The sequence below is a fragment of the Sparus aurata genome, chromosome 22, assembly GCF_900880675.1.
Source record: "Sparus aurata chromosome 22, fSpaAur1.1, whole genome shotgun sequence".
NCBI lineage: Eukaryota > Metazoa > Chordata > Actinopteri > Spariformes > Sparidae > Sparus > Sparus aurata.
Window position 1 is genome coordinate 9,029,569 of NC_044208.1, and position 18,214 is coordinate 9,047,782.

Genomic DNA, 18,214 nt, shown 5'->3' on the forward strand with positions numbered 1-18,214 from the left:
CACTTGTATTTTGCTTTGTGATCAATAAATCACAACCAAAACATTCCAGGGTAATGTTTTGCAAAATGTTGAATATGCTAATGTTTAAATGATGTGTTGTTAGTTTGTGTTTCCTGTTATTGTTTGATATGCAGTCATTTTAACATCTATATGGCGTTCACTGACACAAAATAAGAATAATCCATAATTTGCCTCAAATGCATCAAACTAAAGCACCAAGCCTATTTTGAATATGTAAGGAGGACAGAGTTCAGATATTTGTGTTCAAATGTGGATAGTAAAAGAGAAAAGGTATCAGAAAAATAAATACTCAAGTAAAGTAGTTAGTTCTGACTAATTTTTGCACAATTCTGACTGAGAGGAGGATGGATGGTGTACAAGTAAAGTGCTGATTTTCCTCGACACAATATTCTATTTTATATTCTACTCTATATTATATTTTCTGCCGCCAGTTCAGAACACAGCAGCTGGATTTCGACTTCATCTAACAGGAAAGATCATTGAAGTCTTGTTCACTTCCTTAAATCTTCTTCCAGCTGAAGAGTTCAGAGCTGATTTGAAGATTTCCTGCTTGTTGTTGAAGCTGCAGCAGCTTGAGCTCAGTTTCATGTCTCTGTGTGCAGAAGAACTCATTTTAACTCACTTAGGAAGATTCAAGTGTTGAGCACTTCTAACTGAGCTGTGTTTTATTGCCCTTCGGTGAGCTGTAGGTGCAGGAAGACTGGCAAACAACACACGCACACACACGGCAAACAACACACACACACGCACACACACACACAGTAGGAACAAGTAGGAACTCAGTGTCACATGGGAGGGCGGCTGAAAGTGAAAGTGTTCAGTCTTTTCAAACTCAGTTAAGTCGACACAGCAGAGGGAAGAGAAGTGAAGTCTGATGCAGGGTGAGTGTTAAAACAACATTTTTATCATTTCCTGCCCAAGTCTCTGAGGCTGTTTTGTTCCGGTGGTGTGTAGAGGAAAGAAATATTCCAATGAACTCAATGGTTTGATTCATTTGCAGATACAAAGTCCTGATTGGCTAAATGATACTAATATAATTAAACCAAAGAAAATGAGCACAGATTAAAGACAAGTGACCAGGTGGAGTTCTGGCTGCTTTTATTCTACTGTATAGTGTGTGTGAGTGTGTGTGTGAAGGGGGGACAGATTGTGTGTTGCTTCCTGTTCTCTCAGGCCTGAGTCCAATTTTAAACAAATTTGCTGCCAGCTGATCTTTGTGTTCTGAGCTCACAGTTCATGTTTCACCTCCCAGACTGACGTCAGACCAGAAGATGAGTGTTTGTGTGGAAGAAGAGGAGGACAGAGCAGAGTCTCCAGTATCCAGCTGTCTGTCTATGAAGAGTGAATGGTCCAAAGGTGATCCTCTAGACTTCAGTAATGAACCAGAACCCTCAGACACAGAGTAAGACGACTGATACTAACTCATTTGTATGACTCGTTTTTCAGTAACGATGACATGTTTATTGTGTTGATTTTGTGTCTGTGTATTAAAACTTCAACCAAAATGTCTCTTCTGTCCATATTTCATAATTCTCACACCTCGTTTTCCTGTTTGTCTGCTATAAATCAGCAATCTGATCTCTGACAACAAACAGACACTTTTAAACAGCAATTTATGTATGTAGAGCTTCTTTAATCCCTTTAGTTATGAAGGATTAATGTGACATGTTGGTGTTTGCAGAGTTCTGTCCAGCAGACAGAGAGCAGCATCTCCAGTATCCAGCTGTCTGTCTATGAAGAGTGAATGGTCCAAAGGTGATCCTCTGGACTTCAGTAATGAACCAGGACCCTCAGACACAGAGTAAGAGGACTGAGATGGACTCATTCAGTGTTTGCTGGCAGGGGCGGTTCTAGGGGGGGGGGGGGGGCAACAGGGGCCAGTGCCCCCGTAACTCTGAGTCTGGACCCCCCTGACAGGGAGTCTGGATTAATAATACAATGACAGATTTCTTGCAATGATTTTGTTCTGAAGGGAAAGGCAGAAATAAAGTGTCTCAGCAGTTTACTACCCAATCAAAATTGCTGAAATTGTAAACACTGCTTTGTCTGAATGAGGGATTTATCCTTCTTTCCAGGTTGTATGTGCCCCCTAACAAAAAAGCCGGCCCCAACCTGGCCCCCCTATTAAAACTGGTCTAGAACCGCCACTGTTTGCTGGTAACGTTTTGCTGTGGAGTAACATCAGGCTCCGGGACTGAAGAAACAATAACATAAAACTCTTTGATAGTCTCCTTAACACCAACATGTCTGAACTCAGTCAAATCCCAGAAGACACTAACAAATCTCACCAGGATAACAAATAGATTGCTGTTTTTGTAGGCTAACCATGAAGTTAGCATCGCTCTGGCTTCCTCCACAAAAAGCCTGTGAGATTTTTGAGCTGGATTTTGGATTATTGCCGAAAATAATCTCTGTGACAGAGACAATTTTTTGATACTGACACGTTTTGTTCTGAAAGATAATCTTCACAGATCATTTTCATGACGGACTAAATGCTGAATTCAAGCTGAAAAGTCTCGACACTTTTACTTTTTTTCTGTGACCATCTGAGCTTCTCAACAATGTCAACCAAATCTTGATGTTGTTTAACAACAATCATCAAGATCCAAAGTGTTTATTGCCATAAGCGCTGTCCACAGAATACCAACAATGTAAAAATAAATATATACAACCGAAATATACAAAGTAAAGCACTTTTACAAGGCACATGTGAGAAATAAGAAAAAAGCAACAAAAACAATGGTAATAAAGCAGTGCAAATCTGAGACCTGCAATTATGCATGTTCAAAAATGTCGGGACAGTTATATGAGGTAGAGGGTGAAGATGCTCTCAACAATGCAGCTGTAGAAGTTGCTGAGAATCTCAAATCATTGTAGTTATAAAGAAATGTGTTCACAGAGAGAGGAAGAGGAGTACTGTCTCTGTGGAGGAGCAGCCGACCTGCTGCGTTTGGTGTCAGGACGTCCTGGAGGATCCGGTCTCTACAAGCTGTGGACACCGGTTCTGCAGACGGTGCGTCACCTCAGACTGGAACCAGTCTGCTTCACCAGGAGACTCCTCCTGTCCCCAGTGTGGAGGTAAGACCCAGAACAACAGCTGGACTGTGGACAGACAGTCAGAAACACACTGTACGAAGGAAGACTGAACACCTTTACACATTAAAGCCACATTATGTAGAAATTCTCTTTTTGTGTGATTTGGCGCCCCCCACAGTTTCCGAGTGCAACACCACTGTACTAAAAACAAATCCCAGGTGTGTAACAATTTGTCAGCTGTAATATAGGTGCTGACTACAAACAAAACTCATGACATCATCACAATGTTATGTGCTGAAGTAAACATGTATGTAAGGCTGTGACCTTACAAGTGACAGAGACACCCTTCACCTGTTACAACACAGTCAATAATTCCCACATTTTCTCAAACGTTTTTTCTCTTTTCAGTGAAAGTTGGTCTTCAGGAGATTTTAGTTGAACATAAGATTAATCTGAGGAGGAGATGTGAACGTGTGACTGGAGGAAGTGATGAAACAGGAAGTGATGAAACAGGAAGTGGAACCCTCCTCAACAGGATCTACACTGAGCTCTACATCACAGAGGGACAGAGTGAAGAGGTTAATACCCAACATGAGGTAAGGCAGCTTGAGACAGCTTCCAAGAAGAAGCCCTTCAATGAAACTTCAATCAAGTCCTGCGACATCTTCAAAGCCTCACCTGACCAACAGGGACGCATCAGGGTGGTTCTGACGAATGGTGTCGCTGGAGTTGGAAAAACCTTCTTAGTGCAGAAGTTCACTCTGGATTGGGCAGAGGGCACTGAAAACCAAGATGTCAGTCTGCTGGTTCTGCTTTCATTCAGGGAGCTGAACCTGATCAGAGATGAGCAGTACAGTCTTCTCAGGCTGCTCCATGTTTTCCATCCAACGCTACAGAAGGTGACAGCAGAGAAGCTCGCTGTCTGTAAACTTCTGTTTATCTTTGACGGCCTGGATGAAAGCAGACTTTCACTGGATTTCAAGAACGATGAGGTCGTGTCTGATGTCACGCAGGAGTCATCAGTCAGCGTGATGCTGTCAAACCTCATCAAGGGGAATCTGCTTCCCTCGGCTCTCGTCTGGATAACTTCCCGACCCGCAGCAGCCAATCAGATCCCTCCTTCATGTGTGGACAGGGTAACAGAAGTACGAGGCTTCACTGACGTCCAGAAGGAGGAGTACTTCAGGAGGAGGTTCAGTGATGAAGATCTGTCCAGCAGAATCATCTCACACATCAAGACCTCCAGGAGCCTCCACATCATGTGTCTGATCCCAGTCTTCTGCTGGATCACTGCTACAGTTCTGGACCATATGTTGACTACAGAACAGAGACGAGTACTGCCCAAGACCCTGACTGACATGTACTCACACTTCCTGCTGGTTCAGACAAACAGGAAGAAGCAGAAGTATGAGAGATGTCAGAGGAGGCCACAGAAGTTAACAGAGGCTGACAGGGAAGTTCTTCTGAAGCTGGGGAAGCTGGCGTTTGAACATCTGGTGACAGGAAACATCATGTTCTACCAAGAAGATCTGGAGCGGTGTGGTCTTAATGTCACAGAGGCCTCAGTGTACTCAGGAGTTTGTATAGAGATCTTCCGAAGAGAGAGTGTGATCTTCCAGAAAACAGTCTACTGCTTTGTTCATCTGAGCGTTCAGGAATTTCTGGCTGCAGTCTACATGTTCCACTGTTACACCAACAGGAACACAGAGGTACTGGAGGACTTCCTGAGAGGACATGAGGAGAATGACTTCCTGAGAGGTCGCAGGTATAACAGTGACTCATCCCTGGATGTCTTCCTGAGGAGCGCCATGGAGAAATCCCTGAGGAGCAAAAATGGCCACCTGGACCTGTTTGTTCGCTTCCTTCATGGCCTCTGTCTAAGGTCGAACCAGAGAGTCTTGGGAGGCCTGCTGGGTCAGACAGACAACAGTCCAGATATCATCCAGAGAGTCATCAACAACCTGAAGGAGATGAACAGTGATGAGATCTCTCCTCACAGAAGCATCAACATCTTCCACTGTCTGAGGGAGACGAACGACCACTCAGTCCATCAGGAGATCCAAGAGTTCCTCAAGTCAGAGAACAGATCAGAGAAGAGACTCTCTGTGATCCACTGCTCGGCTCTGGCCTACATGCTGCAGATGTCAGAGGAGGTTCTGGATGAGTTGGACCTGAAGAATTACAACACATCTCCAGAGGGACGACAGAGACTGATTTCAGCTGTGAGGAACTGTAGAAAGGCTGTGTAAGTCCAGATGTGTTAAGTATAAAGTATAAAGTGAAGCCTTCTGTATTAAAGATCACTACTTAACACACATAAATAATATAAAACCTCAACACTATACACATCTACCAAAACAAGTATTAAACCTGCTGATTGAATAAATGATCATGTAAAAGCTCAGAGTAGAAATTACATGAAATTGTTTTGTTTCCAAAACATCAAACTCAGCCAGGTGAGAAATAGATATTACCCAGAAAATTATAATAAGAAAAGGTTTAGTTGTAATTATGCTATTTCTTCAGTGGGAGGCATTAATTGAATGAAATGGAAGATGAAACGCAGATGGAATGACAGAATAAAATGCATCAAAGATTGAGAAAATACACACAAACACATAACTGAGGTAAATACATACGAGTGCAGTTACAACCTACAGTGACTTCACAGTTCACTGATTATCATGTGAACATGAAGCTTAATGAATATAAATCACAGCACCCTGAAAGCTAAAATCTGACACGTTTACGTCTCAGTTTTGAAACACTTTTATCCTAAAGTTTAGGAGAAAAGTGTTTAGTAATCAACCAGAAATGACAGTTTAGGACCTAAACTGTCATTTCTGGTTTATTACTCCCCTCAAAGACACTTCAACATTTACTTATGTTTATTTATATAGCACTTTAAAAGCAGTAACATCAGTGTGTTGTACACAAATAAAACAGCACAACAATGAAAGACTCACAAGAACAGCATTACAGGGACAATCACATATATAAATATAAAGGCAGCAGAATGAAGAAAATGGACAAACAGAAATGTACGAAGCTAAAATCAAACAAAGATGAAATCATCTAAATCTGATGTTAAAAGCTGTTTTATACAGGTGTGTTTTGAGGGGGATTTAAAATGGGGAACCGATTCAGCCCAGCGGATCTCCTCGGGCAGGTCAAAGTCTGGATGCTCATATGAAGCGGAGGAGCTCAAGTTTCAAACTACAAACCTTTTTGCTATGCTATGATGACCGAATTTCCCCTCAGGGATAAATAAAGTTATATATCTATCTATATCTATCTATCTATGATCAGTGACTGACCAGCTCAGGCCAAACAACTTACCAGCTGAGCTACAGCTACTCATGTTAATGTGCTTTGTGATGCAAAATGTATAACGTCTATTTTCAAAGTAAAGTGTCAGATTTGATCAGATTGTAAATGTTTTATTATCTGTAATCACAGACTGTCTCGCTGTGAACTCTCAGAGGCTGACTGTGAAGTCGTTGCCTCAGCTCTGAAGTCCAACCCCTCGCATCTGAGACAGCTCGACCTGAGTGTCAACACACTGAATGATTTAGGAGTGAAGCGTCTGTGTGCTGGACTGGAGAGTTCAAATTGTAGACTGGAGACTCTGAGGTCAGTTCATGTTCAGTTTCTCTGTGTGTATTACATTTAAATAGAACAGAAGTTTTACATTTCCTGCAGCTCACTTGTTTTCTGGGTTTGTTTGAGCTCAAATCACAACACACACACACACACACACACACACATGCACGCACACACACAGTGATGAAGATGATGGAGGATGAAGCTCACGGTCAGTCAGCTGTGTGTTGATGGAGATGACAGTGGTGATGAAGATCTGTGCTTTGATTACAGCTTTCTATGTGTGTGAGACAGAGCTGCTCGTTTGTGTTGAAGGTGAATCGATTGCATAGAACTTTTCTGTTTGGTCGTAAGTCTGTCGTGTGATTAAAATGAGATCCCAGACTGCTGACAACAACAATTCCCAAAATTCCTTGGAAACAATCCAAAAATTCCTCTGCAGTTTCCTTCACGTAATTTCTGCAGTGAGTAGGAGATGGATTGGTGCTGGAACTCTGAAATAATTATTTTAAGTAACTATGTGCAGTTCTGCACCAGAGGCAGGTTCAGAGTTAACCTGGCAATTGTGCTCACTGTGCATGCAGTGTACAGAAGCAGGACGTTTGCAAATCCACTTAACAGTTTTTTTTTTTTTTTAAGAGTTATTGACTCGGATACTTGTAGAAAGAAGGTCAGCGGTACGATGTGTTGTCTGAAAACATCTGGAGGTGTTCACAGCTGGTCCAAACAGCCAGAGGTGGAGTGAAGAGCTGCTGGAGACACAACAATGGTTTAAATATGGAGAAAACGTGTCACATGTTCAGACAGTCTCTCCTGAAGACATTTATACTGTTTCACTCAGTTGTTCATGTGAACAGTGACAGACATAGCTGTGTAACAAAGAGCTGAGAGAGAAGTTCAAATCTCAGCTCCTTTCTCACCTCCACCCTGGTGACTAATCACACAGTGAGGTATGTGATAATGTTGAATTGTCGGTTTGAAAGTGACAGGCACTTTTGGACACATATTGTCCTAATCTGATATCAGAAAGGTGAGGCCCCACTCAGATTAAACTCATTGAATAGAAAGTGTTGAATCTTTGAATAGGGAGCGTTGATGGTATTAAAGTCATACTGGACGAAAAACACATGAATGTTATTTAATGTAATCCCTGATTGAAGACACTACACTTGTTGACCTGTCCGAAACTCTTAAGACAAATTCTATGATGTTGAAAATATTACAGTGCTAATGTCAATTATAAATGTGACACTAGTCTCATTTTTCTAAATTTGTTCAGCTCTGAACACATGATTAAACACTCAATGATTTCAAGCAGGAACTTTGTCCTCTAAACTCACATGTATTCTTTATTCAGATTGAGTTACTGCAGTCTGTCAGAGATCAGCTGTGCCTCTCTGGCCTCAGCTCTAAAGTCCAACCCCTCCCATCTGCAACAGCTGGACCTGAGTCACAACAAGCTCCAGGATTCAGGAGTGAAGCTGCTTTGTGATTTTCTGCAGAGTCCACACTGTAGACTGGAGACTCTGAGGTCAGTTCACTGACTCCCTGTTACTGTTGTACATCTTAAATTTTTAATTAACAATTGAAACCAAATTATGTTGAAACATAACGTTGTAAACGTCCTTTTGTCCATGTTTTTATGTTTCTTGATCTAAATTTAGTCTGCAGTCAGTAAAGACTTTTTTCTTAAAGAAACTGTATGAAATATAAATCAATGTTTATGTTTTTAATTAATTGTCTTTGAACAGAAGATCCTGTGAACTCATATTTGATTTAAATCATCAAATTTACGTGAAATGTTTTTCATAAGTAATGTCTGATCATTGATATTGACTGACACACGCACACACACACACACACACACACACACACACACACACACACACACACACACACACACTATAATTCCAGACTTGACTGAGATCAGCAGCATGTTATTGATCTGTGTGACATGAACAGGTGGGTGGATGTTGTGTTGACAGGATAATGTCTGTTGAAGGCAGCCATGATGATGATCCACAATACAGAGGTGAAGCCACGCCCGCTCTGGTGGACCACCTGGGGCCTGATTTAAAAAAAAATAGATCTTGTTTGAATTGTGTCATGAATCACACATATGTTTGTCAGTTATAAAGAAACATTTTCTCAAGAAAGTCTCAGTTTGTCATAAAACTAATAAAATTTAAAAGTGAAAATATGTAATTCTAAAGACGACACAGCCAACAGTTGGTAAGTGATGTCTGAAACTTTGTAGAGTCATCCTGAATATTAGCAGCTCATAAAACCGATCAACTCTCCTTTCACATAACTACAGCTGTCAGTATGACTACACCTTCTTCTGTGTTGAGGCAGCGGCCATATTGGTGTTGGTGACATATGTTGAATGAGACAAAACAGTTCACTGAGCGGTATAAGGTCAGGAGTTCATATAAGGACAGTAACAGGAAGGCAGCTAGGATGACACTTATTGTCCGGTAAAACATCAGATCATCATGGGTAATAACTGTACTAAAGTATGTAACCACTATTCCGAGGAGCACCCTTAACTAGGACACAGAAATGTCAAGCTGCATATTTAAACCCAAACACATCTGATTGGATTGTAAATTCATCATTTATTCTATATTCAGATTGATTAACTGCAGTTTGTCAGAGATGAGCTGTGCTTCTCTGGCCTCAGCTCTGAAGTCCAACCCCTCGCATCTGGGACAGTTGGACCTGTGGGGAAACAAACTGCGGGATTCAGGAGTGAAGCCGCTGTCTGATCTGAGGGAGAGTCCACACTGTAGACTGGAGACTCTGAGGTCAGTAGATGGTTGGAGTCAGTCCATGTTGGTATCAGCATTATTGTTCTAAACACAGTCAGTATCAGTATCAAGGATCCAGTATTTCCTGTTTTCCTCAGTGTTGCTTTGATTGGATTAGGACTGGATAGAAAGATGGACAGAAAACAGTCAGCCAATCAGATGAGCCAGAAGTTTGTTGTTGTGTTCATGTGTACAGGAAGTAAAGCTGAATTACAGCTGCCAGTATCACAGGATGCCTGTGTCATCCTCATTCATCCAATGTGATCTCTCTAAAACGCTAAATAACAAATCAGTTAATCTGTGTCACAACGTGCATGTCTACTGTGGCCCTGAAGGTCAAAACACAACAATACTTCACAAAACATCAAACTGTCGACAGGAACTTGGGTTTTGTCCCATTATGCTGTCCATCTTTTCTGTAATCTAAGATGTTGATGTGTTTTGACCTTCAGGGCCACCACACAGATCAGTCTGACTGAAGCCTGTAAATCACTGCTTTGATTTCAGAGAACCGTTGTTACATGTAGTAAACATGTGGTGTTATTACAGAGCAGAAGCTGTGCTGAAGTCCAGTAACCACAGCTGATATTTGACTGTCATTCTGTGTATGAACATGCAGGAGCTTTAACATCATATATTCATCCGTCCATCTGTCTTTTGTTTGCTCCACATATTTTACAACAGACTCCATATTTACATATTTGTAATGTTTTAGTCTGTATATCACTGACTGACAGCTGATGAGGGAGTGTCTGGAAACACTCATGTATGACTTCTGCTCTCTCTCTGCTTCTCTCTGTCAGAGTAAGTGATGAAAAGTGGATGTATTGAGAGGATCAGCTGTGTCCTGATGATCCAGAGAGGTTGAAGCAGCACCATCAGCTGGTAGATGGAGAGGCTCTGATTGGGCAGTTTTACTGGGAGGTGGAATGGAGAGGAGAGCTTCGTCCAGCAGTGACTGACGGACCAATTGCAACAAGTGGGGATGACTGTCAGTGCTGCAGTCTGAACTCCTCTGAGATCAGCTCCACTGTCACCAAGTCCACCATCCAGCTCCATGTGTTTGGGCCACTGACAGCCCTCCCTACTGCCCCCTGGATTTAACAAGAACAGAAACAAGTTCATCCAGTCCAAACATATATTTAGAACTGTGGAGAAGAAACACACAATAAAATTACAATCTTTCCTCCCGTTGCTTCAACAAATATAATTTTTCCAAATCTAATTTGGATAAAGTATTTTCATGCATTACTGTTAAACCTCAGTATCTGTCTGCCACTTGTGTAGCCTGACGTTGTACTTGAGGGGAGCATGTTAGACGTGACAGCAGTTGGATCATCATCTTTCCTGCAGCATCAGTGAACTCCAGTTTAACATGTGACCTGCTGGTTTACATATCACATGATCATCACACACACTAAGTCCACCTGTGGAGCTTTTTTCCCTCTGAAGTCAGTGTTAAAGCCATTCTTATCACCAGCGTTCATGTTCTGGAGCAGCTTTCTGCCAGCAGATGTCACCGTCTCCATTGTGTCAACTCACTGAGGTTTAACTGAACTGATGTGAATGATTTCTACCTGACTTTATTTGATACTAGTGCAGTGCCCGTAAGAAAAGTGTATTCCTATAAAAAAAAAGTGGGAGGTTAAGCAGCTTTTTCATGGATGGCCAAATGAGGCTGTGTTTGAAGGTGGGACGTCAGGGATATTTAGGTTTGTTGTGTTTCCGGGGTATAATTGGCTTTTTTTGACTATTTTTGATTTTGCCATTACATTTCACCTTAAAAGCTATTTACTTGGTGTCATTATTTTCAGCACAACCTCACATGTGTGACTGTACAGTTCTTTTTTCATTTTGACATACTGTATTAACACAATGGACCTAAAATCACAAAAAAAAAACATAAAATCCGAGTAGAAAAAGTTAGATTTTTTTACTGTGAAAACCACAAATATGTTTAACAAACCATTTTATTTTTTTTTTTACTTATGATGCAAATATAAATTGTTGTTTGCTAAATTTGTGCATACATTTAAAAAATGTACAAAGTTATATGTAACTATTTACATTTAAATGCAGGCAATGCTCAGGTCTGCCTGAGCTCCTTCCAGCTGAATAAATAGCTGGACTGCCTGCTCCACATTCAGCTTCTCCTCATTATTCTGACTCATTAAACAAAAAACCGACTCCACTACACACTAAACACACTACACCAAACACTACATAACACACTAACTTTACACTCCAAACACGCTAAGTGTCACAAATCTCTCAACTCTAAATATCGCTGTCTACACACCGACCGTCATTGCCTGTCAATCATCTGCCTAGGTCCCTCCCACAACTTCCTGTTCCTCAACAACCAAACTTGCTGCTTGGACACTTTCGTGACAAAAGCCCGTTTTTACCGTTTCTTCCTGCACCAGACACAAAGCAAATGTGACGGCAATGTTCGCGAAAAAGCGTGGCGGACATTATTTACCCTAGGTCCGGTTTTGGACATGCCGATGCGTCCGGTCCGTCGCCTCGGGAGGTGGGCTGTGTAGCTAGCGGCTAGCGGCTAGCAGCTAGCTAGCGGCTAGCTACACATGAACATCCACAGATTCCGATTCCACTTTGTTGTCCGCGCGTCTCCGGATCTCCTCAGACCCGAACAGACTCGGTCCGGACTCGTTTAATCTCATTAATCCACAGCAGTCAGTTTAGATGCACAGAACAGAACGGACCGAACCGCCGGTAAAATCCCGGTCCAGCTCGCGCTGCTGCAGGTATAAATCCGCTTGTTTCTTCAGGTATGTCGTGGGCTTGAGCTCTGCAGTGACTGGCTCTGGTGCGCACGTGGCCACGGTGTGCAGTGATTGGCTCTGGTGCGCACGTGACTGTGGTTGCTCTGGTGGACAATGCTCAGCGGAATTTGAAAAGCATTTATGAAATAATTTATTCACGGTATTATTGCAGTCCAAACAAATGCTTAGATGCACACCACTAAACCACGCAGCAGCCATGTTGAAAGTCTCGGATCAGTGTGATCCTTATCCGCAGAGATATTTGACCAACAGACACATACACACACACACACAGACAGACAGAGATTCCTTGTATTTATAAATAGATAGATTTAAATGTAATCATAAATTAGTTCAACTTGATTTAAAAATGTAATATGTAACATTTCTGCATTGAAATATCTAAAAATGACTCGACCTTTGTTCTTCATGTTGCTGAGTTGTGTTCTTACATTACAACAGTGTTCAAACCAGAGAAATCCACAAGTTTATTCTAGGTTATGGTGTGTTTTTAAGACACGTAAGCACTTTATACATAAATTGTGGGACATTTAATGATGCATTTTATGTTGCAGTGTGAAATTAGTACATATCTTCAGTCTGTGGTAACTACACACCTTATTTCAACTGAAAAACATAAAAAAAAAAAACCTCATCAAATTTGAGACGAGGGAAGTGGATGTGCAAAATGCAAACTTATTTCCAGGTTTTAAGACTCATTACTACACCAACCCATTCTCAACTTTAGACTTTTAAAGTTATACTGCATTGATTTCCGCTTGGTGACACACAACTTAACAACATTACAGATGTACTGGCTGTCAGTGATGGAGGAAGTATTCAGATACTCTACTAAAGTATAAGTACTGATACAGTTAGGTAACTTCTGTTTCAGGGTTGCACCAAGTGAAAACATGGAAGAGAGTACTCTGGCAAAGCCAGACCAAATGACAAATACAAATAAGTCTTATCAGAAAATCTTTTATCAGAACTGCCAAGTTTTTACACTTTGATTTGTGTCTTGTGAGCCTGGTGAGAAATGCTGGATGTACCTGTCTGAACAATCAGAGCAGCAGAGCTTTGAATTACTGGTTTCCAGGCCAGAAAGTGTTGTAGGCCTGAATAAATAAATAGGAGAAGCAGTTGGTGTTCCACCAAAAAAAAAAAGAAAATTCCATTTGACATGGCATTTGCAGAGTTGATATAATCCAATAAAACATGTCATGAAATAGAGCTCTTTATTGGCATTGGTCTCGAGTTGATTTGATTGTGATTCACAAAAACCTGAACAGATTTATTTCATCTCATTTTGATTCAGTAACAGGGACGTGCACATGATTATAGTGGGGCAGGGGTTCAAAGTTAGAAAAGGGCAGTATACCCACAATAACACAATATATATACATATATATATATATATATATATATATATATATATATATATATATATATATATATATATATATATATATATATATATATATATATATATATATATATTAATTATGTAAAATTAATAAACAAAGTACTTATAGAAAGCTAGCTACTTAGCTGTGTATCCTATGTAGCTTTGAGTGATAAGCAATTGCCATTTCTTTTGTGTCAACAAATTATTGTCAACATGAGTTTATTCAAATTATCATGATACTGAGGTTTAGAAAACATGCAATTCAGCTGCAATTCTTAAAAAGCAATAAAACACTGGTTTATTATTAGGCTATTTATTGGAGGGCAAGTGCAAACTAGAAATACACATCTAAAAATGTGACAAAACCAAGAAATGACTACTTTGACTGTTAGTAGGAACAGCAATGTTTACGACAGCAGTCACAATAAGCTCAATATCTGGTAGAAGTTTAAGATTTGTGGCAAGATAAACAGCCACACAGGCAGCTGTCATATTAACTCTCATTAACAAGCAGTTAGCTTAACAAGGACCAATGGGCGCTCTTCTGAAATATGACTCATATTTAAGCATGTTGAATAAGTGGAAGGCGACTTGTTAGCCCCCACAAGGAAGTTATGTTAATGGTTTATAACTCACAAAGGTTCAAGTCGGTCCACTGTCACGTCTCATCTACGTGCGTGGTGGAGTTCTCGATGAGGTAGCGGCTTCTCTCTCTAATAAACACTGTCTTTTAAAAATAAAACTGTAAAGTGCAAGTTGTAAGTGCAGATTTACCCACTGAGTGTTAAATTGTACCAGTTACTTGCATATTTTATCATCAGTTGTTTGGTGGCTGGTGCTACAGGCACACAGGAGCAAAACAGTTAAGCAAGAATAGTAAAACACCTGCAACACTTTCAAGGGTATCACAGTGTTTCCCACACATTCATTTATTTGTGGCAGTCCACCACAATATCAACATTGGCTGCAACATGATGATTTTCTACTTTCGTGGCTGTGCGTCCTGTTGTCTCTCACTCAAGACAGTGCACCCGTCAGTGAATAGCATGATGTTATATACTCCGATACAGTGGATGGCGGTTTGATTTTTGGTCCGCCAGTAATACCCACAACGAAGAAGAAGAGGACTCTAAAAACAGTTGGACTGACTGTATCTTCCTCTGCAAAGAAGATGGCTGACCTTGTTGTCGAGACCAAGCCCCCACGAAAGAGCGCCAAGCCTTCAAGACAGCTTTTGTCGTGGCCAAGCTGTGTAATTACATCGTCATGTGATGCACTGGGGACTTTCTCCCAAGTGTCAAGTCTCGAGTGCACATGTTCTATGCCACCCCAGCTGGACACCCACCGCCACAATTAAAGTCTACTTGACTATGAATCAAGTTTTCTTCAATGTCAAAGTATTCCACAGATAACCCCTCAATTTGCCAAAATGTGAACATATTGGCTAAAAATGCACATTATATAGCTTAAACAGCCTGTTTGAGTAACATTAGGTAATGCCAATGTCAGCATTAATTTCATCTACAGGGGTTGACTGAAATAAAGTTAGCAGGGCAGGTAACTAGCTAATGTGAAAGCCATCCTCCCAGACAGGAATAAATCCATAGATATTTTCAGATTACATTAATGGTAACATTAAGCTAACTTGCTGCAAAGGTTAGCTAGCCGTTATCACACGCTCCTTAATTAGAATCAACTAAAGCAAACAGAGAATTACGTTTGACCGATAACATTCTAATGTTACTGGCTGTGTTCAACTGGAGTACAACTCAAGCATATTTTGCATAGCTTTCTTACTGTGTTCTGTATGGGCTGAAATATGTGTCACTAGAAACTGAATCTGAATCATCAGTATTTGAATTTGAATTGCTAAACTTGAATAACTGCATGAAAAAACTGAATTTGAATCACATAATTTGAATTTGTGTCATTTGATTTGAATCATTGCATTGAAAAACTGAATCTGAATATTATAATTTGAAATTGAATTTATTAGTTTGGAAAATTCAACTCTTTTTATATTTTCATTCAGTTCTCACAATTTAAATTCAGTTCTGAAAATTCATTTTCAATTTACTGTGACTGACATCCGGGTAGTTGAGGAAGAGCAATCGAGCGCAGATAATAGGACTCCTCTTCGGCCAATCAGCACCTACGTTTTTTGCCAAGAAACAGAGGAAGAAGTGGAGATGGGGTGACCATCAAGCCTAATGGCTTAATGGCTGAATAGACAAAGTAGTTCAAAATGAAAGTTAGATAGTTATATCAATATCTCCCTGCAACTACAGGACAAATTGCATCATTAGGTGAAAAACAATACAAAAGGATCTACCATGTTAAATCAAGTTCATTTAACGCGAAATTTTCTTTTCATGTATACATTAGGAATCGAGGAAAAGCAGAAACATCCAGCTGTAGCTGTTTGGACAGCTCTGTGTCCTTCTTTGTTAGCGGCGCTCACATTAGCCACACCTGGCCTGCTGTCATCATCAACAGTGTCAACAACAGTGTTTTTAGCCACTAGTGTTGTAGAAGTGTGTGCCATTGAGAGATGATTCATTAGATCAGAGTTGCTTACAACAGACGTGGAGATTAAAGTAGTGTCTGTACTTTCACTTTGAAAACGTTAACTTTCCCTCCGGACTCGCCTTGCTGCAGCTTACCTCTGCTAGTTTGTGTGTGTGTTATGCGCGCCTGCCCTCTCTCCTTTTCTCCTCTTCTCACCAGGTGTGTGTCTGACAAGGGTGATTATCCTGTGGTCTATTTAAGAGACGCTGGAGATGCCGCTCGCTCTCTTGCTCTTCCTGTCCTCTCAGGCACCTGTGCTGTCGGGCTCCAGACTGCCTACGATTGAGGCAGTTTTTGTTCTGTTTTGTTTCTTTGTTTTTGTACCTTGAGAATGGAGGTCTGGTAGCTATGTTTTCGGGGAATTAGTTTGGTAACTTAGGTTACTATTTATTTCTTTTTTAGGGAAGGGAGTCTGGGTCCTACGGCCCATTGCGCGGCTGGCCTGGACTCTCTTCATTCTTGTTTCTTTTATTTTGCCAGACCTCCAGACTCTGGTAGTGGTAATTATTGGTTGATTTAATTTTTGTTAATAAAATCTTGGGTCTTGTATATGTTATGGGCAGAGGAGGCTCGTCCATAGAGGCAGAGGAGGTTGGTCCTCCTCTATTTTTGGGAGGCTAGAGGAAGATCCATTTTTTTTAAGAAAGAGTAACTTGTTGAAATAAATCATTACCAAATCTCAGTATCATTTATAAAATATTATATATTTATTATATCATTAAAAAAGTTTCTTCTTTGGAAGGAAATCCACCTAAAACGGTTGAACAGCGACAGCTGCAGCCGGAGGAGACAGAGCAGTCTGTGAGAGGAGTAGGGAGCAGGAAGGTGAGGATAGAGGAGGACGGAGGGCTTCTGTCCTCCGTGGGAGGGATCTCCTTCCATTCACTTAATGCATTCAGGATTTTTTCATGTTGATCTATGATTGGCTATGACACGTAAAATGACGCGCTAAGGGAGGACGTCCTCCCTTACCAATCAGCAACCAGAATACAAGATTGACAGCAGGGTGGTCCAATAACAGTTCCCAAATTTCATTCTCACATTTATACAACCGTAAACAAAAAATACTTCTATGTACCATATTGACCCGAATATAGTGCGGGTTTTTTGTTTGTTTTTTTTCGATTAAAATTATGTGAAAAAGTGGGGTCGTCTTATAATCGGGGTCTAACCGTTGACACCATGGTTGACACATGCTGATAGTTGTCTGGGTCGCTACGCGACCGCAACGGCAGAGGGCGCCATCTTATTGTAGAGACGTAATATACGTAATATACGTAATATACGCATATATACGCATATTGGGAAACGGCTAGTGACACTTAGAGGTGGATTTCATCGTTCGATGTCGAGATTCAGTTCCCGTCGGTCAGTTCGGCAGGATGACTCGTTCATGTAGTTCGTTCGTTCATTCGTTCAGTCGCACTTCCGGTACAACGGCGGTGATTGTAATGCACAGTTCTCAGCTCCTCGTTCTCAAACGATCATGCTAACGGTCAACATAACAAGCTGTTAATGGCAAATACATAGCTGCAGCTACATGATTATGTGTACTTTTGGACAACTCGACAGTTAGCAGCTAACAGCTTAAGCCAGCTAGCCAAGAACGAGTGACTAACTGAACGAGAATGACAGGAGAGGAATCATAACCGAACGAGAACGAGAGCTACGAACGAAATGAAATGGGTTTTTTTTAATGTAAACGGTTCTCATTGGCTAAAATTCGACGACAGTGTCCCAGACCCAGCATACGATTGGCTGGCTCTCAGTCCTCCTCACCACTCTGATAACTGAACAGTGAACAACACAGTGACTGGTCTGTGAGAATGAACGAACGAACGAGAGAGAAGTGAAACGGGGAATCAGGTCAGTTCGTTCGCGTTAAAGACTCGTTCGTTCGAACTGATTCGTTCGCGACCGAGCCATCACTAGTGACACTGGCTTGCGGTTATCTGTCAATCACAGCGGAGAAGAAGTGACAG

The 18,214-nt window shown here is 41.0% G+C and overlaps 1 protein-coding gene across 1 annotated transcript; it reads left to right on the forward strand.

The window, feature by feature from the left end:
* Positions 1 to 872: 872 nt before the first annotated feature.
* Positions 873 to 11,166, forward strand: LOC115574546 (NACHT, LRR and PYD domains-containing protein 12-like). The gene is made up of 9 exons (XM_030406143.1): positions 873 to 902; positions 1,274 to 1,423; positions 1,703 to 1,822; positions 2,921 to 3,099; positions 3,466 to 5,302; positions 6,517 to 6,690; positions 8,018 to 8,191; positions 9,294 to 9,467; positions 10,274 to 11,166. Exons 2-9 carry the CDS (start codon positions 1,293 to 1,295, stop codon positions 10,299 to 10,301), a joined length of 2,817 nt encoding a protein of 938 aa, XP_030262003.1. The 5' UTR covers positions 873 to 902; positions 1,274 to 1,292; the 3' UTR covers positions 10,302 to 11,166.
* Positions 11,167 to 18,214: the final 7,048 nt, after the last annotated feature.

Coding starts and splice junctions, on each gene's coding strand:
- LOC115574546 (XM_030406143.1), top strand. CDS start 1,293: ATGAGTGTTTGTGTGGAAGAAGAGGAGGACAGAGCAGAGTCTCCAGTA. Junction 6,691..8,017: donor TGTAGACTGGAGACTCTGAG/GTCAGTTCATGT, acceptor TTCTTTATTCAG/ATTGAGTTACTGCAGTCTGT. Junction 8,192..9,293: donor TGTAGACTGGAGACTCTGAG/GTCAGTTCACTG, acceptor TTCTATATTCAG/ATTGATTAACTGCAGTTTGT.